General features: G+C 44.7%; 1 protein-coding gene across 11 annotated transcripts in view; it reads right to left on the bottom strand.

Annotated features, from left to right (window-relative positions):
* Positions 1 to 510: 510 nt before the first annotated feature.
* The window catches only part of PEX2 (peroxisomal biogenesis factor 2), a 129,101-nt gene continuing 102,696 nt past the window's right edge, over positions 511 to 26,915 (bottom strand). For all 11 annotated transcript variants that reach the window (XM_063923961.1, XM_063923953.1, XM_063923957.1 and 8 more), the window contains one exon: positions 511 to 4,931. In XM_063923961.1, coding sequence (XP_063780031.1) covers positions 4,006 to 4,926 — 921 coding nt within the window. In that variant the 5' untranslated portion in view covers positions 4,927 to 4,931 and the 3' untranslated portion in view covers positions 511 to 4,005. The remainder of the gene's footprint in view (positions 4,932 to 26,915) is intronic.

The following is a 26,915-nucleotide window of genomic DNA, read 5'->3' as shown; positions in this document are numbered from 1 at the left end:
TGCTAAATACAGGGATATTCTTGAGCAAAACCTGTTTCAGTCTGCCTGTGATTTGAGACTGGGACGGAAGTTCACCTTCCAGCAGGACAATGACCCGGAGCATACTGCTAAAGCAAAACTCGAGTAGTTTAAGGGGAAACATTTAAATGTGTTGGCATGGCCTAGTCAAAGCCCAGATCTCCATTCGATTGAGTATCTATGGTCAGACTTGAAGATTGCTGTTCACAAGCAGAAACCATCCAACATGAAGGAGCTAAAGCAGTTTTGCCTTGAGGAATGGGCAAAAATCCCAGTGACAAGATGTAGCAAGCTCATAGAGATTTATCCAAAGCGACTTGCAGCTGTAATTGCTGCAAAAGGTGGCTCTACAAAGTAATGACTTTAGGGGTGTGAATAGTTATGCACGCTGAAGTTTTCTGTTATTTTGTCCTATTTGTTGTTTGCTGCACAATAAAAAAAAAAAAATCTTCAAAGTTGTAGGCATGTTCTGTGAATGAAATGATGCAAACCTTCAAACAATCCATTTTAATTCCAGGTTGTGAGGAAACAAAACATGAAAAATTGAAAGGGGGTGAATACTTTAGCAAGGCACTGTAAGTCTCTCTCCTCTGACAGACAGAGCAAGACTCTCCTGTCATTACCAGCCCCAAAGTACGGACATTCCCAGTTACAATCAAAATATTATCCCCATGGGCAAACCCAAATCATCAAAAATGTGGTAACACGATAGCATGGAACACTATATTCCTGTATCTGAATTAAATATTTGGTACAGAGTAAGAAAAGGGAGAAAAGACCACCTTAGCATTTAACTATTACAGGGTTATAACCTATGACTTCCACTTTGTAGTAAACATTCTACCTCAACTTACCTGAGGCTGGGTGCTCACATCACTGGGGGCTCAACCCGTACAGTTATCTCCAATGAGGTTTACTGAAAAGAAATGGGCGGACTGTAATACTGAGCCTTGCTGTAGAAAAACTAAGCGTTCCGGATGATAGGTCGATAGTTATTAGGTCGACAGCTAATGTCAACATCATATGGTCGACATGGTCAAAAAGGTCAACACGACAATGGTCGACATGAGTTTTTTGTTAATTATTTTTCATTTTTAGCACTTTTTCATACTTTACTATACACGCGAACTACAGTTCAGAACGGTAACCTGCGTCGAGCGAAGTGGAACACTAATTGGGGGTTCATGTATAATTTGATACCAATAAACTCATGTCGATATTTTCATGTGCTGACCATTTCCAAGTCGTCCTTTTGGGGTCAACCTAGACACGGTCAACCTTCTGTTGACCTACTATACTACACCTGAAAACGAGATGAGTTCTGCGAAACAGTATAACTCCTTTTTTTCAGATAACAGTGGGTTCCTGGGGAAGAGTTGGAGACCACACCTATTTTCAATAAATGGAGCAGCATGTTTTAGTAAGGGTTGGTTGGATGCCCCTTTAATTTCCCTGCAGCAACAATGGTTATTAACCTGTTGTAAGGAATAAGTCAGAGATAGGGAAGAGAACAAGTGAATACACAGTGCAAAGCCCAAAATATACTTGTAAGTTAATTGGCTCCCAATGAAATAATAAACATTTTTTTTACCCTAGTGTGCAAGTGTGTGCGTGTACAGACCATGTGTATAGGGCAGACTAGATAGGCTAAGTGTTTCTTATCTGACGTCAAATTCTATGGGCGGGGGTATCCTATTAAAAATGAGCAGATATCACAATGTTTGACCGATGGTTATTAACGCGGTATCCAAAACCAAATCCGCGTCAAGCAGCCTTTTGTTCCATGACCTTTCATGGATCCTATATGTTTTTGCATGAAAAACTAAAACTTTTCAGTCAGGAAAAAATGGGGCTAACTGGATAGCCTGAAAAAATGTTACAAATAATTAACAAAAGAATTGCAAAAGAAAAACAAACAAACAAACAAACAAACAGTTTTTCATGCCTGAAAAATTATTGCAGCTATTTGGATACCCTCGAAAACCTCAGTTAATATTTTTTTTGTTACTCTTTCTGTATAAAGTGCCATTTGTCAGTATACTGTAGTATATATTTATCCATTGCACAAATCGCTAAACCAAAAGTGGTAAACTACCATAAACCACAAAATTCAGCATAGTAAAAAATGTTAGTGCGGAAGTTCCCTCCATGTCTGTGTTTCGGCATACTGTGCACTGTGTTACAAATGCAGATGTGGACTCATACCTTTAGCTGTAAGGTGCATACACACTTGCCGATAAAATGAATGTTGTAGCTCTTTTCACCCTTCCTAAGCGACGTTGTTGACTTTCCCGACAAGTGTGTATGCCGGCGACGACGACCGATGAGCGGCCCCACGGCATTATGTCACTGAGCGATATGGTGGTCATACCACTCAGTGTGTATGCCCGGCCACCATCCGCCCGGCCCGGGAGGGGGAAAACATTAGACATCGCTCATAGAGCACGTCGTCTAGTGAGTATGCACCTTTAGTATGCCATGCCGTGCGAGATGCCTGCCATGAGTGAGCTGTCAGGTCCCGTGCAACTCTGCTAACTCAGAGGCATCTTTTTTTTTTTGCTGAAAGTGTGTATAAGACACAGCGCAATGCAACTAGGACACACAAGGAGACTGTGCTGATTAGTATGATATATAACACTTTTGTATTGTGTGACTGAGTCTGTATACTGGTGTAGTATGGTATGCCGGCTGTCGGGGTCCTGGCGCACAGCATACCGGTGCCGGCATACAGACAGCGTGGCGAGCGCAAATGAGCCCCATGCAGGCTCGCTGCGCTAGCAACACTGCGGGCTCGGTGGCACGTTATGTGCGCCACGCCATCTATTCTGCCTCCAGGGCTGTCGTGGAGCCCCAAGAGGGAGAAAAGGCATCGGTATGCCTGGTGTCAGGATTCCGGAGCCGGTATACTGTGCGCCGGGACCCCGACAACCGGCAAACTGAAGACCACCCCTGTATACAGAGCAGAACAGAACTTGTAAATAATACCAACAACAACTAGTGACTCTTGGATACACCTTGAATGGTACTTAAATCTTCTGTATTATGTGCATTGTTTGAGTTCTAGTTGGCTCCGCGGATGGCTGCCTCGGTGCTGCTCTGCCAAGCAGCCTTTGTGTTTAGTCCTACGTGTATAATATGTCTAATATGTTGAGTCTATTGTACAGTTGCAATGTGCAGTATCAACTCATACGTGTAATGTGTGTAATGTATGCTATGTTCTTCCCCCTTCGTATGCTATGTATTCCCCCTTCATGTTGCTGCTTGGCGATGCATTGTACCACAAAGAATTCCTAGTGTACGTGAGTACACCTGGCCAATAAAGCTGATTCTGATTCTGATTTGATGAACATAAAGCAAGCAATCAGCACTTTAAACCTGTGTGCCTGTGCTGGAGTATTCAGAGGCATTTAGTAGAGTTTATATGTTTTTTTAACATCGTGCTCAAGTGCTTGTGAAGAATACTGGCCGATGTATAACCGATGGTATTTTTTATATGTGTTTATTATATATATTTTTTTATTGCTAAATGAAACACCTGTTCAGCAGCGCTGTCTTGTGAGATTTGTATTAGACGAAACAACCATAGAAATATCTCCTGGATGATGTGAATAACTGGCTCTGAACAATTACTGGCGATGGAGGTATACGTTATTTGCAAACAAATGCTTCCTACTGTAGGTGGTGTTTTATTTCTCAAAACAGAAGAGTGAAGATCCCACATGTCATTGTGTGGTGACTCCATGCTCTGGAAGAGTTCGTGAAGTGGTGATGGTTTCTTCAACCTTCTGAAAGTTAATTGGATAGATGATTAAAGTTAACAAAAATACGGATTCACTTTCAGTCTCGAATCTACGTGTTCCAAACTTATGATAATTCTAAAGGATCATAGAACAGAACGTAGGTATTAGAATTGCTTGTAAAAGATTGGTATCAATAGATTGCAACCTCAATGTTCTTAGGTTATTAAATCACACAGAAAACAAACCTCTACAAAGTGTGAACCTCAGAGATCTCGATCTTGAATTCCAGCGGTTGCAGACTGTGCACCTGGGTGCTACATTTAGGGCAAGTAAAATACATGTCAGACATGTAATTACTTTTAATGCAGTAGTAGCAAAAGACATGAGCGCAGCCTATGGTATGAGGCATAGTCGGCCATTCTCCACACAGGCAGCACTCCTTGCAAATGACGGCTACAGATGGATCAGTATGACGGAGGCCTCTCACTGGCTTACACCAAGAAAACAGCTTTGATTTCAGCTTTTGCGTATTAATGAGAGGCAGGAGAAAAATCAAGAACTCTGCAAAGCCATGCCACAAGATTTCCCTGTTCATGTACTCAAAGCCTACTTGTCGCACATCTTGGGGTTTACTAAAGACGGACCGGATTCTTAAAAGGCGTTCAGTCAATGTGGCAAATTTTCCCTGCTGAAGAAAAACCAAGAAATTCAAAAGTCCACAAATCTTGAGGAAGCCGGATACCACATTAATGAAATACTTTGCTCTGTGAAAAGATGACCCACAAGTGTTGTTGCTGAATAAGTCATAGGAACGTTCTTCCAACCACTTGCCGCCAACTGTAAAAAGTGCAAACCATACTTTTTGCTGCTTATTGAGTGGGATGTAGTTTTTAGTCTGAGATAAGTCATTTTTGTAGTGAATGTTTAAAATTCCCTGGCCGACAGTTGTATTTCTGGAGTACACGGTGAATCGCCACAAAAACAACCATAAAAATGCCTTAATTTCTGGCTCAAAGCGAATTAATAGTCCCGGTTTAAAGCCTTGAAAACAACTGTTAAACTGTGTCCAGACCAATTGCTCCAATGCCTTGTTTAATTCAATCGCATCCAGTTGACTTATCCTCAACACAGGATTTATGTCTTCCATACTGTTTTCAGCAGCTGCCATTCCTCCTGTAGAACAATAAATCCAGTTATTCAACATATTATATCTGAATTACAAAAAGTACTGCTAATCTAAATACCTAAAAACGAAAATATTCTAATATTAATAATTGTTATCATTGCTCAATAGGTCAGTTTCCCACAGCATGCACAGCAAGTGTCTAAACAGATATAACATCTCTTGTCCACTCCAAGGTGTAGATTTACTATCCGCCGGATTTACAATGCTGTTGATGATCGGTGGCTTTAACCAATGGATTTCAAATTACAATCAGGCTTGTTTAGCATTAATTACTAGTTCCGTTTAAAGTCTATTGTTCATTGGCGGCTTTGGCAAACTGTGGAAGAGTAATCTAACTCCCAGCCTACAATACCCCAAATTTGCATCCACATTTCATATTCAACTAGCCCCAGCTGCTGTGATAATATAACGGACAGGGCCCCAGGAATATATGCCTCTGGGGCATCGGCGTATCTAGAGAGGAGGAGACCCGTGTGCAGGCTCCATCTTCTCCTCTCTAGCCGGCAGCCCTGTAGCTCTGGGAACTGGGGTCCCTAGGAGACCCTAGCGCTGTCCCAGAGCCTAGAGTACATGCGCAGATCTCCGGAAAAATGATGCGGCGCCCATTTTCCCAGTGATGTCCCTACTGCGCATGTGCAGAACACCGGGAAAATGGCACAGCGCCATTTCCCCAGTGATTTCTGCAGCGAAGCTGCTGCGCCACAAGACTCCAGAGTGTAAGTATTAAAAATAATGGGTGCGCGTTGTGGGCACCCTCACCATCCTTGTTTCTTTGCCATGTTCATTTGTGTCATTTCATTTATAAGATGCCTTACAGACACTCTCCCTTTTTTTTACTAAATTCCCAGCATTAACTTTTTTCTGCAATTTCTGTTCTACACTTGTTAAAAGATGGTTCCCTTAGCAACAGACTTTGCTCCACCTCCTTGCCACCCAGTTACATGCGTCCACTGTCAACATCCTCGCCCTCTAAGCCATCAGGTTGCTATTGTTATTTATATAGCGCGCAGATATTCGGCAGCACTTTACAGAGAATATTTGGCCATTCACATCAGTCCCTGCCCCAGTGGAGCTTACAATCTATATATCCTATTACATGTACTATACACACTTATATACTGTACACACTAGGGTTAATTTTGTTTGGAGACAATTAACCTACCAGCATATTTTTGGATTGTTGGAGTAAACCAGAGCACACGGAGAATATACAAACTCCACAGCAACAACCTAACACACAATCGGCCCCTGATCCCTTCTCTGTCTCCCTAAACCAAGGGTTCCCAACCAAGGTCCTCAAGGCACACTAACAGTCCGAGTTTTAAGGATAGCCATACTGAGCACAGGTGACAATTATTATCTCAGTTATCTTAATAAAACCTGTGCTCAAGCATGTATATCACCAAAACCTGGTCTGCTAGTGTGCCTTGAGCACTGAGTATGAGAAACACTGCCCTAGGCAGTGGAGTATGGTAACCTCTCTCTCCCCGACTGAGGTAAGCTGTGATGCTTATGAGCTGTTTCCGCACTCACGCATATCACACTGTTTATGCCTGCTTCTTTCAGCATTTATATTGCTAACTGTATATATTTATTACAATACTGGTCTGTGCTTTTTGCTATACATTGATGCCAGTCTGCCAATTCTGGTTGTTGCTGTTTATTTTACAAAGGGCGGCAAGTTGCCTGAAACATGGATACTTTATATTGCTGTATGCTGTAATGGACACACTGTTGTTGGGGTTGAAATTTGGTATGCTATATTTTCGCAATTAATATAATATAAATATATAAATATATATATATAATAAGATTTTACTTACCGATAAATCTATTTCTCGGAGTCCGTAGTGGATGCTGGGGTTCCTGAAAGGACCATGGGGAATAGCGGCTCCGCAGGAGACAGGGCACAAAAAGTAAAGCTTTTTCAGATCAGGTGGTGTGCACTGGCTCCTCCCCCTATGACCCTCCTCCAGACTCCAGTTAGGTACTGTGCCCGGACGAGCGTACACAATAAGGGAGGATTTTGAATCCCGGGTAAGACTCATACCAGCCACACCAATCACACCGTACAACTTGTGATCTAAACCCAGTTAACAGTATGATAACAGCGGAGCCTCTGAAAGATGGCTTCCTTCAACAATAACCCGAATTAGTTAACAATAACTATGTACAATTTATGCAGATAATCCGCACTTGGGATGGGCGCCCAGCATCCACTACGGACTCCGAGAAATAGATTTATCGGTAAGTAAAATCTTATTTTCTCTATCGTCCTAGTGGATGCTGGGGTTCCTGAAAGGACCATGGGGATTATACCAAAGCTCCCAAACGGGCGGGAGAGTGCGGATGACTCTGCAGCACCGAATGAGAGAACTCCAGGTCCTCCTTAGCCAGAGTATCAAATTTGTAAAATTTTACAAACGTGTTCTCCCCTGACCACGTAGCTGCTCGGCAAAGTTGTAATGCCGAGACCCCTCGGGCAGCCGCCCAAGATGAGCCCACCTTCCTTGTGGAGTGGGCCTTTACAGATTTAGACTGTGGCAGGCCTGCCACAGAATGTGCAAGTTGGATTGTGCTACAGATCCAACGAGCAATCGTCTGCTTAGACGCAGGAGCACCCATCTTGTTGGGTGCATACAATATAAACAACGAGTCAGATTTTCTGACTCCAGCTGTCCTTGCAATATATATTTTTAATGCTCTGACAACGTCCAGTAACTTGGAGTCCTCCAAGTCACTTGTAGCCGCAGGCACTACAATAGGCTGGTTCAGATGAAATGCTGACACCACCTTAGGGAGAAAATGCGGACGAGTCCGCAGTTCTGCCCTGTCCGAATGGAAAATCAGATATGGGCTTTTGTAAGATAAAGCTGCCAATTCTGATACTCTCCTGGCAGAAGCCAGGGCTAGAAGCATGGTCACTTTCCAAGTGAGATATTTCAAATCCACCTTATTTAGTGGTTCAAACCAATGAGATTTTAGAAAGTCCAAAACCACATTGAGATCCCACGGTGCCACTGGAGGCACCACAGGAGGCTGTATATGCAGCACTCCCTTAACAAAGGTCTGGACTTCAGGGACTGAAGCCAATTCTTTTTGAAAGAAAATCGACAGGGCCGAAATTTGAACCTTAATAGATCCCAATTTGAGACCCATAGACAATCCTGATTGCAGGAAATGTAGGAATCGACCCAGTTGAAATTCCTCCGTCGGAGCACTCCGATCTTCGCACCACGCAACATATTTTCGCCAAATTCGGTGATAATGTTGCACGGTTACTTCCTTCCTTGCTTTAATCAAAGTAGGAATGACTTCTTCCGGCATGCCTTTTTCCTTTAGGATCCGGCGTTCAACCGCCATGCCGTCAAACGCAGCCGCGGCAAGTCTTGAAACAGACAGGGACCCTGCTGAAGCAAGTCCCTCCTTAGAGGTAGAGGCCACGGATCTTCCGTGATCATCTCTTGAAGTTCCGGGTACCAAGTCCTTCTTGGCCAATCCGGAACCACTAGTATCGTTCTTACGCCTCCTTGCCGTATAATTCTCAATACTTTTGGTATGAGAGGCAGAGGAGGAAACACATACACCGACTGGTACACCCAAGGCGTTACCAGCGCGTCCACAGCTATTGCCTGCGGATCTCTTGACCTGGCGCAATACCTGTCCAGTTTTTTGTTGAGGCGAGACGCCATCATGTCCACCATTGGTCTTTCCCAACGGGTTACCAGCATGTGGAAGACTTCTGGATGAAGTCCCCACTCTCCCGGGTGAAGATCGTGTCTGCTGAGGAAGTCTGCTTCCCAGTTGTCCACTCCCGGGATGAACACTGCTGACAGTGCTATCACATGATTCTCTGCCCAGCGAAGAATCCTTGCAGCTTCTGCCATTGCACTCCTGCTTCTTGTGCCGCCCTGTCTGTTCACATGGGCGACTGCCGTGATGTTGTCCGACTGGATCAATACCGGTTTTCCCTGAAGCAGAGGTTCTGCCTGGCTTAGAGCATTGTATATTGCTCTTAGTTCCAGAATGTTTATGTGAAGAGACGTTTCCAGGCTCGTCCACACTCCCTGGAAGTCTCTTCCTTGTGTGACTGCTCCCCAGCCTCTCAGGCTGGCGTCCGTGGTCACCAGGATCCAATCCTGTATGCCGAATCTGCGGCCCTCCAATAGATGAGGACTCTGCAACCACCACAGAAGAGACACCCTTGTCCTTGGAGACAGGGTCATCCGTAGGTGCATCTGAAGATGCGACCCTGACCATTTGTCCAACAGATCCCTTTGGAAAATTCTTGCGTGGAATCTGCCGAATGGAATTGCTTCGTAAGAAGCCACCATTTTTCCCAGGACTCTTGTGCATTGATGTACAGACACCTTTCCTGGTTTTAGGAGGTTCCTGACAAGGTCGGATAACTCCTTGGCTTTTTCCTCCGGGAGAAAAACCTTTTTCTGAACCGTGTCCAGAATCATCCCTAGGAACAGCAGACGAGTTGTCGGCATTAACTGGGATTTTGGAATATTCAGAATCCACCCGTGCTGTTTTAGCACTTCTTGAGACAGTGCTAATCCCATCTCTAGCTGTTCTCTGGACCTCGCCCTTATTAGGAGATCGTCCAAGTATGGGATAATTAATATGCCTTTTCTTCGAAGAAGAATCATCATCTCGGCCATTACCTTTGTAAAGATCCGAGGTGCCGTGGACAATCCGAACGGCAGCGTCTGAAACTGATAGTGACAGTTTTGTACAACGAACCTGAGGTACCCCTGGTGTGAGGGGTAAATTGGAACGTGGAGATACGCATCCTTGATGTCCAAGGATACCATAAAGTCCCCCTCTTCCAGGTTCGCTATCACTGCTCTGAGTGACTCCATCTTGAACTTGAACTTCTTTATGTACAGGTTCAAGGACTTCAGATTTAGAATAGGCCTTACCGAGCCATCCGGCTTCGGTACCACAAAAAGAGTGGAATAATACCCCTTCCCTTGTTGTAGAAGAGGTACCTTGACTATCACCTGCTGAGAGTACAGCTTGTGAATGGCTTCCAAAACCGTCTCCCTTTCGGAGGGGGACGTTGGTAAAGCAGACTTCAGGAAACGGCGAGGTGGATCTGTCTCTAATTCCAACCTGTACCCTTGAGATATTATCTGCAGGATCCAGGGATCTACCTGCGAGTGAGCCCACTGCGCGCTGTAATTTTTGAGACGACCGCCCACCGTCCCCGAGTCCGCTTGAGAAGCCCCAGCGTCATGCTGAGGCTTTTGTAGAAGCCGGGGAGGGCTTCTGTTCCTGGGAAGGAGCTGCGTGTTGCTGTCTCTTCCCTCGACCTCTGCCTCGTGGCAGATATGAATAGCCCTTTGCTCTCTTATTTTTAAAGGAACGAAAGGGCTGCGGTTGAAAAGTCGGTGCCTTTTTCTGTTGGGGAGTGACTTGAGGTAGAAAGGTGGATTTCCCGGCTGTAGCCGTGGCCACCAAATCTGATAGACCGACTCCAAATAACTCCTCCCCTTTATACGGCAAAACTTCCATATGCCGTTTTGAATCCGCATCGCCTGTCCACTGTCGCGTCCATAAAGCTCTTCTGGCCGAAATGGACATAGCACTTACCCGTGATGCCAGTGTGCAGATATCCCTCTGTGCATCACGCATATAAAGAAATGCATCCTTTATTTGTTCTAACGACAGTAAAATATTGTCCCTGTCCAGGGTATCAATATTTTCAATCAGGGACTCTGACCAAACTACCCCAGCACTGCCCATCCAGGCAGTCGCTACAGCTGGTCGTAGTATAACACCTGCATGTGTGTATATACTTTTTTGGATATTTTCCATCCTCCTATCTGATGGATCTTTAAGTGCGGCCGTCTCAGGAGAGGGTAACGCCACTTGTTTAGATAAGCGTGTTAGCGCCTTGTCCACCCTAGGAGGTGTTTCCCAGCGCTCCCTAACCTCTGGCGGGAAAGGGTATAATGCCAATAATTTCTTTGAAATTATCAGCTTTTTATCAGGGGCAACCCACGCTTCATTACACACGTCATTTAATTCTTCTGATTCAGGAAAAACTATAGGTAGTTTTTTCACACCCCACATAATACCCTGTTTAGTGGTACCTGTAGTATCAGCTAAATGTAACGCCTCCTTCATTGCCAAAATCATATAACGCGTGGCCCTACTGGAAAATACGGTTGAATCGTCACCGTCACCACTGGAGTCAGTGCCTGCGTCTGGGTCTGTGTCGACCGACTGAGGCAAAGGGCGTTTCACAGCCCCTGACGGTGTTTGAGTCGCCTGGACAGGCACTAATTGATTGTCCGGCCGCCTCATGTCGTCAAACGACTGCTTTAGCGTGTTGACACTATCCCGTAGTTCCATAAATAAAGGCATCCATTCTGGTGTCGACTCCCTAGGGGGTGACATCCTCATATTTGGCAATTGCTCCGCCTCCACACCAATATCGTCCTCATACATGTCGACACACACGTACCGACACACAGCAGACACACAGGGAATGCTCCTAACGAAGACAGGACCCACTAGCCCTTTGGGGAGACAGAGGGAGAGTTTGCCAGCACACACCAAAAGCGCTATATATATATCAGGGATAGCCTTATAATAAGTGCTCCCTTATAGCTGCTTTGTTATATCAAAATATCGCCATAAATTTGCCCCCCCCCTCTCTGTTTTACCCTGTTTCTGTAGTGCAGTGCAGGGGAGAGACTTGGGAGCCGTCCTGACCAGCGGAGCTGTGAGAGGAAATGGCGCCGTGTGCTGAGGAGATAGGCCCCGCCCCTTTTCTGGCGGGCTCGTCTCCCGCTATTTAGAAAAATCAGGCAGGGGTTAAATATCTCCATATAGCCTCTAGGGGCTATATGTGAGGTATTTTTAGCCTTTATAGGTATTCATTTGCCTCCCAGGGCGCCCCCCTCCCAGCGCCCTGCACCCTCAGTGACTGCCGTGTGAAGTGTGCTGAGAGGAAAATGGCGCACAGCTGCAGTGCTGTGCGCTACCTTTAGAAGACTGCAGGAGTCTTCAGCCGCCGATTCTGGACCTCTTCTGACTTCAGCATCTGCAAGGGGGCCGGCGGCGCGGCTCCGGTGACCATCCAGGCTGTACCTGTGATCGTCCCTCTGGAGCTTGATGTCCAGTAGCCAAGAAGCCAATCCATCCTGCACGCAGGTGAGTTGACTCCTTCTCCCCTCAGTCCCTCGCTGCAGTGATCCTGTTGCCAGCAGGAATCACTGTAAAATAAAAAACCTAGCTAAACTTTTTCTAAGCAGCTCTTTAGGAGAGCCACCTAGATTGCACCCTTCTCGGCCGGGCACAAAAATCTAACTGGAGTCTGGAGGAGGGTCATAGGGGGAGGAGCCAGTGCACACCACCTGATCTGAAAAAGCTTTACTTTTTGTGCCCTGTCTCCTGCGGAGCCGCTATTCCCCATGGTCCTTTCAGGAACCCCAGCATCCACTAGGACGATAGAGAAATATATATATATATATATATATATATATATATATATACACACACATACACACACACACACACACACACACACACACACACATATATATATACACACACACATATATATGCATACATATACCATAGAAAGCTCCAAAGAATTTGGAAGGTGCACTCTCACTAATAAACAATCGTAGATACTTCTTCATAAAATCACCAATTGCTTTTATTGTCGACGTTTCGGTCTGGTCACAGGCCTTTATCAAGACAGGTGATGCATCGTATCATCAAATCACAGTTAGGAACAACATGAGCATAATCTGCAAATGAACAGTAATATACAGTCACAAGCAATAAGCCTCACCGGCCCCTATGGGTGCCTACTGGCTACAATAATGGACCCACCACCAAAAAACACCTGTTAAGATGTGCCATCAAAAATATTTCCATCTGAAGGATGAAAAACTAATTACCTGGGATACCTGTAGATGTCCACACAGAGCATCTCTCATATATGGATATTTGGGCATATAGAACCCATTGACAATACACTAAAAAGCGTACTCATTCTGCCAAAAGAAATTAAAATAATGAACAACTTAGGGCTATAGTGTACACTCCACTAGTGAAACTAGTCTCAGAAAAACTAACTCCATACCTCATTAGAGTAGCCATAGAATAAACAAACAGCGGTGCAGGTGGTTTTGCATCTAAAATAGTCCAACCTGCTAAAACCAAGTTAGGAATACAATTAGCAAATTCTGATGTAGATGAAAGGTGGAGAGATCATCACATATAATACAAATAGTCAATACTCACTTCAGCCAGGGGACAGAGCAAACATCGCTGCATGCTGTCCCTATGTACGAGTGAGCTATTTAAGCAGTGCTTACCGGAAGTGGCGTCCGTTCCGGAAACCACCCCCCAAAAATGATTCTACTCGTAGTTAGAACTTAATAAGAACTCTAAGACACCCCAGAACACGGGGGAAAAAAACACCACACCTGCGGGACAAACCACTCAGCCATGTGAGCGCCGGCTCCGGCCAGCCGCGGCGCCCCGGTGCAGACCGCCACAGGAACGCGTCATCATGCGTTCCAGCGGCTAAACTTCCGTGCGGTTCAGCAACCGGAAGTGTCCGGAAGCACCTAGCTACCCTGTTACTAAGCAACAAGGACGCTATGCCGAGCGCGTCCTACCAATAAACTGAGTAACCTATCGCTACTCAACAATTTGCATACAGCAATAAGTAGAATGAAGGATCATATTAATACTTTCATCTAGTGTGAACATATTTGTAACAGGCTCCACAGTCTTCTTATAGGCACTACTAAATCAATCATAATAGAACCGTACTAGTACAGTAGAGGTAGCTCAATTCAACTACTGGGGAAATAAGCACTCTAGGAAGTGCATACTTAACTACTACTACTTTATGTTATTTGTATTTGTCAGTGATCTGTCTGTTTAATCTTTTTGCATATTTTAGGACCATTTTTTGTGAATGAGTCATCGGCCTCTTGGGTCACTGGCATACATTTGGACCTGATAATTTATAGATCTGTATATGCTTATGTGTGTATATATATATATATATACACATACATACACACACACATACATACACACACACTAACTTAGGGATATGTGCTGGATGACCTATAGTTAAGTGTGCACTTCCTAGAGTGCTTATTTCCCCAGTAGTTGAATAGAGCTACCTCTACTGTACTAGTACGGTTCTATTATGATTGAATTAGTAGTGCCTATAAGACCACTGTGGAGCCTGTTACAAATATGTTCACACTAGATGAAAGTATTAATATGATCCTTCATTCTACTTATTGCTGTATGCAAATTGTTGAGTAGCGATAGGTACACTGCGCTACTGTTTATTGCTAGGACGCGCTCAGCATAGCGTCCTTGTTGCTTAGTAACAGGGTAGCTAGGTGCTTCCGTACACTTCCGGTTGCTGAACCGCACGGAAGTTTAGCCGCTGGAACGCATGAGGACGCGTTCCTGTGGCGGTCTGCACCGGGGCGCCGCGGCTGGCCGGAGCCGGCGCTCACATGGCTGAGTGGTTTGTCCCGCAGGTGTGGTGTTTCCCCCCCCCCCCCCGTGTTCTGGGGTGTCATAGAGTTCTTATTAAGTTCTAACTACGAGTAGAATCGTTTTGGGGGGTGGCTTCCGGAACGGACGCCACTTCCGGTAAGCACTGCTTAAATAGCTCACTCGTACATAGGGACAGCATGCAGCGATGTTTGCTCTGTCCCCTGGCTGAAGTGAGTATTGACTATTTGTATTATATGTGATGATCTCTCCACCTTTCATCTACATCAGAATTTGCGGATTGTATTCCTAACTTGGTTTTAGCAGGTTGGACTATTTTAGATGCAAAACCACCTGCACCGCTGTTTGTTTATTCTATGGCTACTCTAATGAGGTATGGAGTTAGTTTTTCTGAGACTAGTTTCACTAGTGGAGTGTACACTATAGCCCTAAGTTGTTCATTATTTTAATTTCTTTTGGCAGAATGCGTACGTTTTTTAGTGTATTTTCAATGGGTTCTATATGCCCTAATATCCATATATGAGAGATGCTCTGTGTGGACACCTACAGGTATCCCAGGTAATTAGTTTTTCATCCTTCAGATGGAAATATTTTTGATGGCACGTCTTAACAGGTGTTTTTTGGTGGTGGGTCCATTATTGTAGCCAGTAGGGGCCCATAGGGGCCGGTGAGGCTTATTGCTTGTGACTGTATATTACTGTTCATTTGCAGATTATGCTCATGTTGTTCCTAACTGTGATTTGATGATACGATGCATCACCTGTCTTGATAAAGGCCTGTGACCAGACCGAAACGTCGACAATAAAAGCAATTGGTGATTTTATGAAGAAGTATCTACGATTGTTTATTTGTGAGAGTGCACCTTCCAAATTCTTTGGAGCTTTCTATGGTACATGCGTGATATATATACAGGTTGAGTATCCCATATCCAAATATTCCGAAATACGGAATATTCCGAAATACGGAATTTTTTGAGTGAGTGTGAGATAGTGAAACCTTTGTTTTTTGATGGCTCAATGTACACAAACTTTGTTTAATACACAAAGTTATTAAAAATATTGTATTAAATGACCTTCAGGCTGTGTGTATAAGGTGTATATGAAACATAAATGAATTGTGTGAATGTAGACACACTTTGTTTAATGCACAAAGTTATAAAAAATATTGGCTAAAATTACCTTCAGGCTGTGTGTATAAGGTGTATAGGAAACATAAATGTATTCTCTGCTTAGATTTAGGTCCCATCACCATGATATCTCATTATGGTATGCAATTATTCCAAAATACAGAAAAATCCCATATCCAAAATACCTCTGGTCCCAAGCATTTTGGATAAGGGATACTCAACCTGTATATATATATATATATATATATATATATATATATATATATATATATATATATATATATATATATATATATATATATATATATTTATTATATATATATAATTTATATTTGAGTTCAGTATAAATTGCCGTCGGACGGTATCCCGGCTGTCATTATCCCGACAGCGGGATACCGTCCGCCAGAATGCCGGCAGCTGCGCGAGCACTAGGCAGCGCCTTGCGGGCTCGCTGCGCTCGCCATGCTGCGGACACGGTGGCTGGCTGCGCTCGCCACAGGTTATATTCTCCATCTATGGGTGTTGTGGACACCCACAGAGGGAGAATAGCCTGTGTTGCCAGTATTCCGGCAGCAGCATTTCACCGATCAGTCTGGGCGTGGCACTCACGGCAGAAATAACACGCATCACACCTTCAGTGTAGTTAGAAAGTGTGATGAGTGTTATTTCTGCCGTGAGTGCCACGTCCTAACTTTCTATACCTGTTCCTACACGGAGGCACCGGCTTATTGTGGATCACAGCGTTTTGGAGTGCCGTGTGTGTGTGTATATGTATATATATATATATATATATATATATATATATATATATATATATATAGACACATATACACACACACATACATATTTTGTATATATACACACACATATATATATATATACACATACATACATATATATATATATATATTTATATATAATAAGAATTTACTTACCAATAATTCTATTTCTCATAGTCCGTAGTGGATGCTGGGAACTCCGTAAGGACCATGGGGAATAGCGGCTCCGCAGGAGACTGGGCACAAAAGTAAAAGCTTTAGGACTAGCTGGTGTGCACTGGCTCCTCCCCCTATGACCCTCCTCCAAGCCTCAGTTAGGATACTGTGCCCGGACGAGCGTACATAATAAGGAAGGATCTTGAATCCCGGGTAAGACTCATACCAGCCACACCAATCACACCGTACAACTTGTGATCTGAACCCAGTTAACAGTATGATAAACGTAGGAGCCTCTGAAAAGATGGCTCACAACAATAAACAACCCGATTTTTGTAACAATAACTATATACAAGTATTGCAGACAATCCGCACTTGGAATGGGCGCCCAGCATCCACTACGGACTATGAGAAATAGAATTATCGGTAAGTAAATTCTTATTTTCTCTGACGTCCTAGTGGATGCTGGGAACTCCGTAAGGACCATGGGGATTATACCAAAGCTCCCAAACGGGCGGGAGAGTGCGGATGACTCTGCAGCACCGAATGAGAGAACTCCAGGTCCTCCTCAGCCAGGGTATCGAATTTGTAAAATTTAGCAAACGTGTTTGCCCCTGACCAAGTAGCTGCTCGGCAAAGTTGTAAAGCCGAGTCCCCTCGGGCAGCCGCCCAAGATGAGCCCACTTTCCTTGTGGAATGGGCTTTTACAGATTTTGGCTGTGGCAGGCCTGCCACAGAATGTGCAAGCTGAATTGTACTACAAATCCAACGAGCAATCGTCTGCTTAGAAGCAGGAGCACCCAGCTTGTTGGGTGCATACAGGATAAACAGCGAGTCAGATTTTCTGACTCCAGCCGTCCTGGAAACATATATTTTCAGGGCCCTGACTACGTCCAGCAACTTGGAGTCCTCCAAGTCCCTAGTAGCCGCAGGTACCACAATAGGCTGGTTCATGTGAAACGCTGAAACCACCTTAGGGAGAAATTGAGGGCGAGTCCTCAGTTCTGCCCTGTCTGAATGAAAAATTAGGTAAGGGCTTTTATATGATAAAGCCGCCAATTCTGAGACACGCCTGGCTGAAGCCAGGGCTAACAGCATGACCATTTTCCATGTGAGATATTTCAATTCCACAGTGGTGAGTGGTTCAAACCAATGTGATTTTAGGAGACTCAACACTACATTGAGATCCCAAGGTGCCACTGGAGGCACAAAAGGAGGCTGTATATGCAGTACCCCTTTGACAAACGTCTGAACTTCAGGCACTGAAGCCAGTTCTTTTTGGAAGAAGATTGACAGGGCCGAAATTTGAACCTTAATGGACCCTAATTTTAGGCCCATAGATAGTCCTGTTTGCAGGAAATGCAAGAAACGACCCAGTTGAAATTCCTCTGTAGGGGCCTTCTTGGCCTCACACCACACAACATATTTCCGCCAAATGCGGTGATAATGTTTTGCGGTTACATCCTTTCTGGCCTTGACCAGGGTAGGGATGACTTCATCTGGAATGCCTTTTTCCTTCAGGATCCGGCGTTCAACCTCCATGCCGTCAAACGCAGCCGCGGTAAGTCTTGGAACAGACAAGGTCCCTGCTGGAGCAGGTCCTTTCTGAGAGGTAGAGGCCACCGGTCCTCCGTGAGCATCTCTTGAAGTTCCGGGTACCAAGTCCTTCTTGGCCAATCCGGAGCCACGAGTATAGTTCTTACTCCTCTCCTTCTTATGATTCTCAGTACTTTGGGTATGAGAGGCAGAGGAGGGAACACATACACTGACTGGTACACCCACGGTGTTACCAGAGCGTCCACCGCTATTGCCTGAGGGTCCCTTGACCTGGCGCAATATCTGTCTAGTTTCTTGTTGAGACGAGACGCCATCATGTCCACCTTTGGTTTTTCCCAACGGTTTACAATCACGTGGAAGACTTCTGGGTGAAGTCCCCACTCCCCCGGGTGGAGGTCGTGTCTGCTGAGGAAGTCTGCTTCCCAGTTGTCCACTCCCGGAATGAACACCGCTGACAGTGCTGTCACATGATTTTCCGCCCAGCGAAGAATTCTTGCAGCTTCTGCCATTGCCCTCCTGCTTCTTGTGCCGCCCTGTCTGTTTACGTGGGCGACTGCCGTGATGTTGTCCGATTGGATCAAAACCGACTAACCCTGAAGCAGAGGCCTTGCTTGACTTAGGGCATTGTAAATTGCCCTTAGTTCCAGGATATTTATGTGAAGAGACGTTTCCATGCTTGACTACAAGCCCTGGAAATTTCTTCCCTGTGTGACTGCTCCCCAGCCTCTCAGGCTGGCATCCGTGGTCACCAGAATCCAGTCCTGAATGCCGAATCTGCGGCCCTCTAGAAGATGAGCACTCTGCAACCACCACAGGAGAGACACCCTTGTCCTTGGAGATAGGGTTATCCGCTGATGCATCTGAAGATGCGATCCGGACCATTTGTCCAGCAGATCCCACTGAAACGTTCTTGCATGGAATCTTCCGAATGGAATCGCTTCGTAAGAAGCCACCATCTTTCCCAGGACCCTTGTGCATTGATGCACTGACACTTGGCCTGGTTTCAGGAGGTTCCTGACTAGCTCGGATAACTCCCTGGCCTTCTCCTCTGGGAGAAACACCTTTTTCTGGACTGTGTCCAGAATCATCCCTAGGAACAGTAGACGTGTTGTTGGAATCAGCTGCGATTTTGGAATATTTAGAATCCACCCGTGCTGACGTAGCACCACCTGAGATAGTGCTACTCCGACCTCTAACTGTTCCCTGGACCTTGCCCTTATCAGGAGATCGTCCAAGTAAGGGATAATTAAGACGCCTTTTCTTCGAAGAAGAATCATCATTTCGGCCATTACCTTGGTAAAGACCCGTGGTGCCGTGGACAATCCAAACGGCAGCGTCTGAAACTGATAATGACAGTTCTGTACCACAAACCTGAGGTACCCTTGGTGAGAAGGGTAGATTGGGACATGGAGATAAGCATCTTTGATGTCCAGAGACACCATATAGTCCCCTTCTTCCAGGTTCGCTATCACTGCTCTGAGTGATTCCATCTTGAATTTGAACCTTTTTATGTAAGTGTTCAATGATTTCAGATTTAAAATCGGTCTCACCGAGCCGTCCGGCTTCGGTACCACAAACAGCGTGGAATAATACCCCTTTCCCTGCTGTAGGAGGGGTACCTTGATTATCACCTGCTGGGAATACAGCTTGTGAATAGCTTCCAATACTGCCTCCCTGTCGGAGGGAGACGTTGGTAGAGCAGACTTCAGGAACCGGCGAGGGGGAGACGTCTCGAATTCCAATTTGTACCCCTGTGATACTACCTGCAGGATCCAGGGGTCCACTTGCGAGTGAGCCCACTGCGCGTTGAAATTTTTGAGACGGGCCCCCACCGTGCCTGAGTCCGCTTGTAAAGCCCCAGCGTCATGCTGAAGACTTGGCAGAAGCGGGGGAGGGCTTCTGATCCTGGGAAGAGGCTGCTTGCTGCAGTCTTTTTCCCCTTCCTCTGCCCCGGGGCAGAAATGAGTGGCCTTTTGCCCGCTTGCCCTTATGGGAACGAAAGGACCGAGTTTGAAAAGACGGTGTCTTTTTCTGCCGAGAGGTGACCTGGGGTAAAAAGGTGGATTTTCCAGCCGTCGCCGTGGCCACCAGGTCTGATAGACCGACCCCAAATAACTCCTCCCCTTTATACGGCAAAACTTCCATATGCCGTTTTGAATCCGCATCACCTGACCACTGTCGTGTCCATAAACTTCTTCTGGCAGAAATGGACAACGCACTTACTCTTGATGCCAGGGTGCAAATATCCCTCTGTGCATCTCGCATATATAGTAATGCATCCTTTAAATGCTCTATAGTTAACAATATACTGTCCCTATCCAGGGTATCAATATTTTCAGTCAGGGAATCCGACCAAGCCACTCCAGCGCTGCACATCCAGGCTGAGGCGATTGCTGGTCGTAGTATAACACCAGTATGTGTGTATATACCTTTTAGGATATTTTCCAGCTTTCTATCAGCTGGTTCCTTAAGGGGGGCCGTATCAGGAGACGGTAACGCCACTTGTTTTGATAAGCGTGTGAGCGCCTTATCTACCCTAGGGGGTGTTTCCCAACGCGCCCTAACCTCTGGCGGGAAAGGGTATAATGCCAATAATTTATTAGAAATCAGCAGTTTTTTATCGGGGGAAACCCACGCTTTGTCACACACCTCATTTAATTCATCTGATTCAGGAAAAACTATGGGTAGTTTTTTCACACCCCACATAATACCCTTTTTTGTGGTACTTGTAGTATCAGAAATGTTCAAAGCCTCCTTCATTGCCGTGATCATGTAACGTGTGGCCCTACTGGACATTACGTTTGTCTCGTCACCGTCGACACTGGAGTCAGTATCCGTGTCTGGGTCGACCATCTGAGGTAACGGGCGCTTTAGAGCCCCTGACGGTGTTTGAGACGCCTGGACAGGCACTAACTGATTTGCCGGCTGTCTCATGTCGTCAACAGTTTTTTGCAAAGTGCTGACACTGTCACGTAATTCCTTCCATACGACCATCCAGTCAGGTGTCGACTCCCTAGGGGGTGACATCACTATTACAGGCAATTGCTCCGCCTCCACATCATTTTCCTCCTCATACATGTCGACACAATCGTACCGACACACAGCACACACACAGGGAATGCTCTGATAGAGGACAGGACCCCACGAGCCCTTTGGGGAGACAGAGGGAGAGTTTGCCAGCACACACCAGAGCGCTATATAAATGCAGGGATAACCTTATATAAGTGTTTCTCCCTTCTATAGCTGCTGTATATGTATTTTCTGCCAATTAGTGCCCCCCCTCTCTTGTTTTACCCTGATTCTGTAGCAGGACTGCAGGGGAGAGTCAGGGAGCCGTCCTTCCAGCGGAGCTGTGAGGGAAAATGGCGCTTGTGTGCTGAGGAGATAGGCTCCGCCCCCTTTTCGGCGGCCTTTTCTCCCGCTTTTTTTAGGAAAACTGGCAGGGGTTAAATGCATCCATATACCCCAGGAGCTATATGTGATGCATTTCTTTAGCCATATAAGGTTTAAAACATGTTTTATTGCGTCTCAGGGCGCTCCCCCCCAGCGCCCTGCACCCTCAGTGACCGGAGTGTGAAGTGTGCTGAGAGCAATGGCGCACAGCTGCAGTGCTGTGCGCTACCTTATTGAAGACAGGAACGTCTTCTGCCGCCGATTTTTCCGGACCTCTTCGCTCTTCTGGCTCTGTAAGGGGGCCGGCGGCGCGGCTCCGGGACCCATCCAGGCTGAACCTGTGATCGTCCCTCTGGAGCTAATGTCCAGTAGCCAAGAAGCCCAATCCACTCTGCATTCAGGTGAGTTCGCTTCTTCTCCCCTTAGTCCCACGATGCAGTGAGCCTGTTGCCAGCAGGTCTCACTGAAAATAAAAAAAACCTATTTAAAACTTTTACTCTAAGCAGCTCTGGAGAGCTACCTAGCATGCACCCTTCTCGGCCGGGCACAAAAATCTAACTGAGGCTTGGAGGAGGGTCATAGGGGGAGGAGCCAGTGCACACCAGCTAGTCCTAAAGCTTTTACTTTTGTGCCCAGTCTTCTGCGGAGCCGCTATTCCCCATGGTCCTTACGGAGTTCCCAGCATCCACTAGGACGTCAGAGAAATTATATATATATATATATATATATATATATATATATATATATATATATACACACACATACATACATACATACACACACATATACATACAAAGTAAATAGACAGGAGTCTTGGGGGGAGTTCAAATGTTTGAAAAGCCGGTTGGGTATCTGTTTTTTCCTGTCTATTAGATAGGAAAAAACAGACACCAACTGACTTTTCAAACATTTGAATTCCCCCATTGATATGCATAAAGTGATTGAAATCGAGGCTGTATACACTGAAACATTACTGCTGAAAGAGAATAATGTGTGCTTGAGGATACAACATGGGTCCCACCTTTTGTGGTCAAAAAGATTGCTTTCAGAAGACTTAAATGTGTCTACACATTATGTTAAAGTATTCTATTTTAAAGGCCAAATTGCCACAACTGTGCACACTATCCATACGCCATGACCGCACAGCGTTAGTTGAAGCTGTTCATTTAATCCATGCAGCTGCTTAATCCATAATTGGCTGACTGGTAACGAAGTGAAAAGGCACCAAAAGCAAATCACAGATTCCTCTGCTGGAGTTTTACACATTGGTATTATCAGCAAAATGGCTAAACAGGGAAAATTACTTCAGCTTTCACAGGTGAGACTCCAAAGTGACGGCCAGAAACAAAGATTTAAGCCATGAAAGCACTAAAGTAGGCATGAAGCAGTGAGGAGTTTCCATTGTAATGCCTTATGTGCTTTTTGTTCTTTTCTTCTATGGAAAAATAGACGTTTAACATAAAGCAATACAAAGCACACAACAAGGATACATAAAGTAATTCATCCAAACTGAAAATGCAATGATGATTCTAAATGATCAATAAAAAGGTATTTAATTACAATCAACAAGTTAAGATCTTGCAGTGATATACAAACAATTTAATAAACAATATTGCTATTATAACATGCCCCGAAATTAATGTGATAATGAAAATATTTACTATTGTATTTTCATTGGTACTATAACACAATCCACAGTTGTACAATGCAATGGCAAACAATATAAATGAACGGCGGTTTCTAAATATTGGGGGAATTTCAGTAACTCTACGCAAATGTACATCTTTGAAGTTGCTTGACTTTGACAATTAGGATCCTAAATTTGACATTATTTTGTCTGCCATGACCTAACCACTTAACTGACGATTGTTTCCTTCAAACCCGTTCATAACATTATTTTTTTTATTTAATATAGTTTAAAAAGTATTTTTTTAAATATTTAAATATTATATTATGCACATCTGCAAAACGGATCTCCTTTTCAAAACCTCTGGGACATAGTGGGGCAGTATGGTCGCATGTGATCGGACCATGCCAGTTAAGTGGTTAAAACACATATAGATAGTTGACCCCGTGCCTGAAAAATACAGAAGAAATAAGTAACAAAAGACCAGCTTTCTGCAGGTGGGCACGACTATTGTATTGTGATTATCTAATAAAAGAATAAAATTGTATGGGGGTGGGGGTGAAAAACGAAACGAAAATGCACAGCAACCCAGGGACTATTCATAAAATCCTCGACTCTATGCTACCTATTGACATCCGCTCAACGTCACATGAATATCATGTTGTAACAAAGAATAACCCCAGATCCACAGACAAAACCTGAGAACAAAGGGAGGTTCCCTCTCACGAGGTCACTGCACTAACAAAAAGAAAAGTCAAACCACTGAAGCCAAATTGTGCACATGCATAAAATGTAGAGGCGAGCCCACCACAGCCATTTGTCGGATCGTATTCCCACTAGGCCAATTTAAGTGAGCACCCTCCAAGTAAATGGTATGTGATAGTATGTTTGCAGAATTAGATTTCCCTTTATATTGCTGGATGTAGGCAAGCATTTGTTAAAGGAATCACACATCAAAGAAAAGGAGCAAAGCTTAACCCTTTCTCTTCTGTCGGGAATTTGTTGAGACCAGGGCAATTTCTAGCAACTAAAAATAAATAGAAAACAGTACGATATATATATATATATATATATATATATATATATATATATATATATATATATATATATATATATATATATATATATATATATATATATATATATATACACATACAAAAATTTTTTTTTGCACACACGCTCATACATGTGTATGTAACATTATATATATCTATATATACACACACACATACATACATACATACATACATACATACACACATTTTTTTCCTTACAGCAAATGTATTACTTTTCAATATGGCATTGAATACGTGAATATAGAAGACATTATATACGAATGATTGATATGGCATTCGTTTTTCTGAAAACTGCATTTTCCTGATATAAAGATATTATAGAGCTGATGCAGAGTTGAATGTGCGCCAATTTGCAAAGCATATATTGTTTATATCCACACTGCGCAGGCATAAACAATGGGAGCATCCGAGTACGGGAGATGCAAACTCGTACACATTTCTATCACATTATTACACTTTATTTATAGGGTGCTACAGGTGGTCCGCAGCTAAGTACAGAAGGCAAATAAATAAAACAGTACAGTACAGAGAACAGTACAATACACTAGACAAGTTACAAATAGCTCTACAACTTTCAACACAGCCACTGATGCAAGGGGTGCAACAGAAATATTCATTGTAAGCTGAATCCTGTGCCTAGTACTGTGGGTGCAGATAACCGGCAAAGGAGTAGAGTGTGGGAGCAAGGAGCCCAAGAAGGTGTAAAGTGAAGCTGCTGTGTAAAAATAGGATTTTAATACCTACCGGTAAATCCTTTTCTCCTAGTCCGTAGAGAATGCTGGGGACTCCAAAAGGACCATGGGGTATAGACGGGATCCGCAGGAGACATCGGCACACTATAAGACTTTAACTTGGTGTGAACTGGCTCCTCCCTCTATGCCCCTCCTCCAGACCTCAGTTATAGGAACTGTGCCCAGGGGAGACGGACATTTCGAGGAAAAGGATTTTTGTTAAACTAAGGGTGAGATACATACCAGCCCACACCACAAACACACCGTATAACTGTATTAGCCTGAATACCAGATAACAGTATGAACGAAAGAACAGCAACAAGCTGAACATAACAGATACACAACCGTCGTGTAACCGAAAACAACAACCAACAATACAACTGCAAGTAACAGTCCGCACTGGGATGGGTGCCCAGCATCCTCTACGGACTAGGAGAAAAGGATTTACCGGTAGGTATTAAAATCCTATTTTCTCTTACGTCCTAGAGGATGCTGGGGACTCCAAAAGGACCATGGGGTCTATACCAAAGCTCCAGATCGGGCAGGAGAGTGCGGACGAGTCTGCAGCACCGATTGAGCAAACATGAGGTCCTCATCAGCCAGGGTATCAAACTTGTAGAACTTAGCAAAAGTGTTTGAACCCGACCACGTAGCTGCTCGGCAAAGTTGAAGTGCCGAGACCCCTCGGGCAGCTGCCCAAGATGAGCCCACCTTACTGGTAGAATGGGCCTTTACCGACTTCGGCAACGGCAACCCAGCCGAAGAATGAGCGTGCTGAATCGTATTACAAATCCAGCGTGCAATAGTCTGCTTGGAAGCAGGATTTCCAATCTTTTTGGAAGCATACAGGACAAACAGAGCCTCCGTTTTTCTAACAAGAGACGTCCTGAAGACATAAATTTTCAAAGCTCTCATGACATAAAGAGATTTTGGCACTGCCACAGCATCCGTAGCCACAAGCACCACAATAGCTTGTTTTATGTGAAACGAAGAAATCACCCTCGGCAGAAATTGTTGACGAGTTCTCAATTCCGCTCTAACCACATGGAAAATCAAATATGGGCTCTTGTGAGACAAAGCCGCCAATTCTGACACTCATCCGGCAGATCGCCAAGGCCAAAAGCATGACCACTTTCCAAGTGAGAAACTTTAACTCAACCTTCCGCAAAGGTTCAAACCAGTGAGACATAAGAAATTGTAACACCACTTAAAGATCCCACGGTGCCACAAATGGAGGATGGATATGCAGCACTCCCTTCACGAAAGTCTGAACTTCAGGTAGGGCGGCCAATTCTTTTTGAAAGAAAATAGATAAAGCCAAAATCTGCACTTTGATGGAACCCAATTTCAGGCCTACATCCACGCCTGCCTGCAAAAAATGGAGGAAACGACCTAAGTGAAACTCCTCCGCAGGAGCTGTATTGGCTTCACACCACGACACATATTTTCTCCAAATACAGTGATAATGCTTCGCCGTGACCTTCTTTCTAGCTTTAAGGAGAGTGGGGATGACTTCCCCTGGAATACCCTTACGAGCTAGAATTTGGCGTTCAACCTCCAAGCCGTCAAACGCAGCCGCGGTAAGTCCGGAAATACGCATGGCCCCTGCAGTAACAGGTCCTCTCTGAGAGGGAGCGGCCAAGGATCTTCTATGAGTAATTCCTGAAGATTCGGATACCAGGCCCTCAGTGGCCAATCTGGAACAACGAGTATTGTCTGAACCCTTGTTCGTCTTATGATCCTCAACACTCTAATAATGAGAGTTAGTGGAGGGAACACATACACCGACTGAAACACCCACGGAGTTACCAGGGCGTCCACTGCACTGGCTTGGGGGTCCCTTGACCTGGAACACTACCTCAGAAGCTTCTTGTTGAGGTGAGACGCCATCATGTCAAATTTGAGGAATTCCCCAACGCCTTGTCACATCTGCAAATACCTCTTGATGAAGGGCCCACTCTCCTGGATGGAGATCGTGTCTGCTGAGGAAGTCTGCTTCCCAGTTGT

Source organism: Pseudophryne corroboree, chromosome 5 (assembly GCF_028390025.1).
Source record: "Pseudophryne corroboree isolate aPseCor3 chromosome 5, aPseCor3.hap2, whole genome shotgun sequence".
NCBI classification, from domain to species: Eukaryota; Metazoa; Chordata; class Amphibia; order Anura; family Myobatrachidae; genus Pseudophryne; species Pseudophryne corroboree.
The sequence above is the reverse complement of the archived record's forward strand: the minus strand, read 5'-3'. Positions and strand labels throughout refer to the sequence as shown.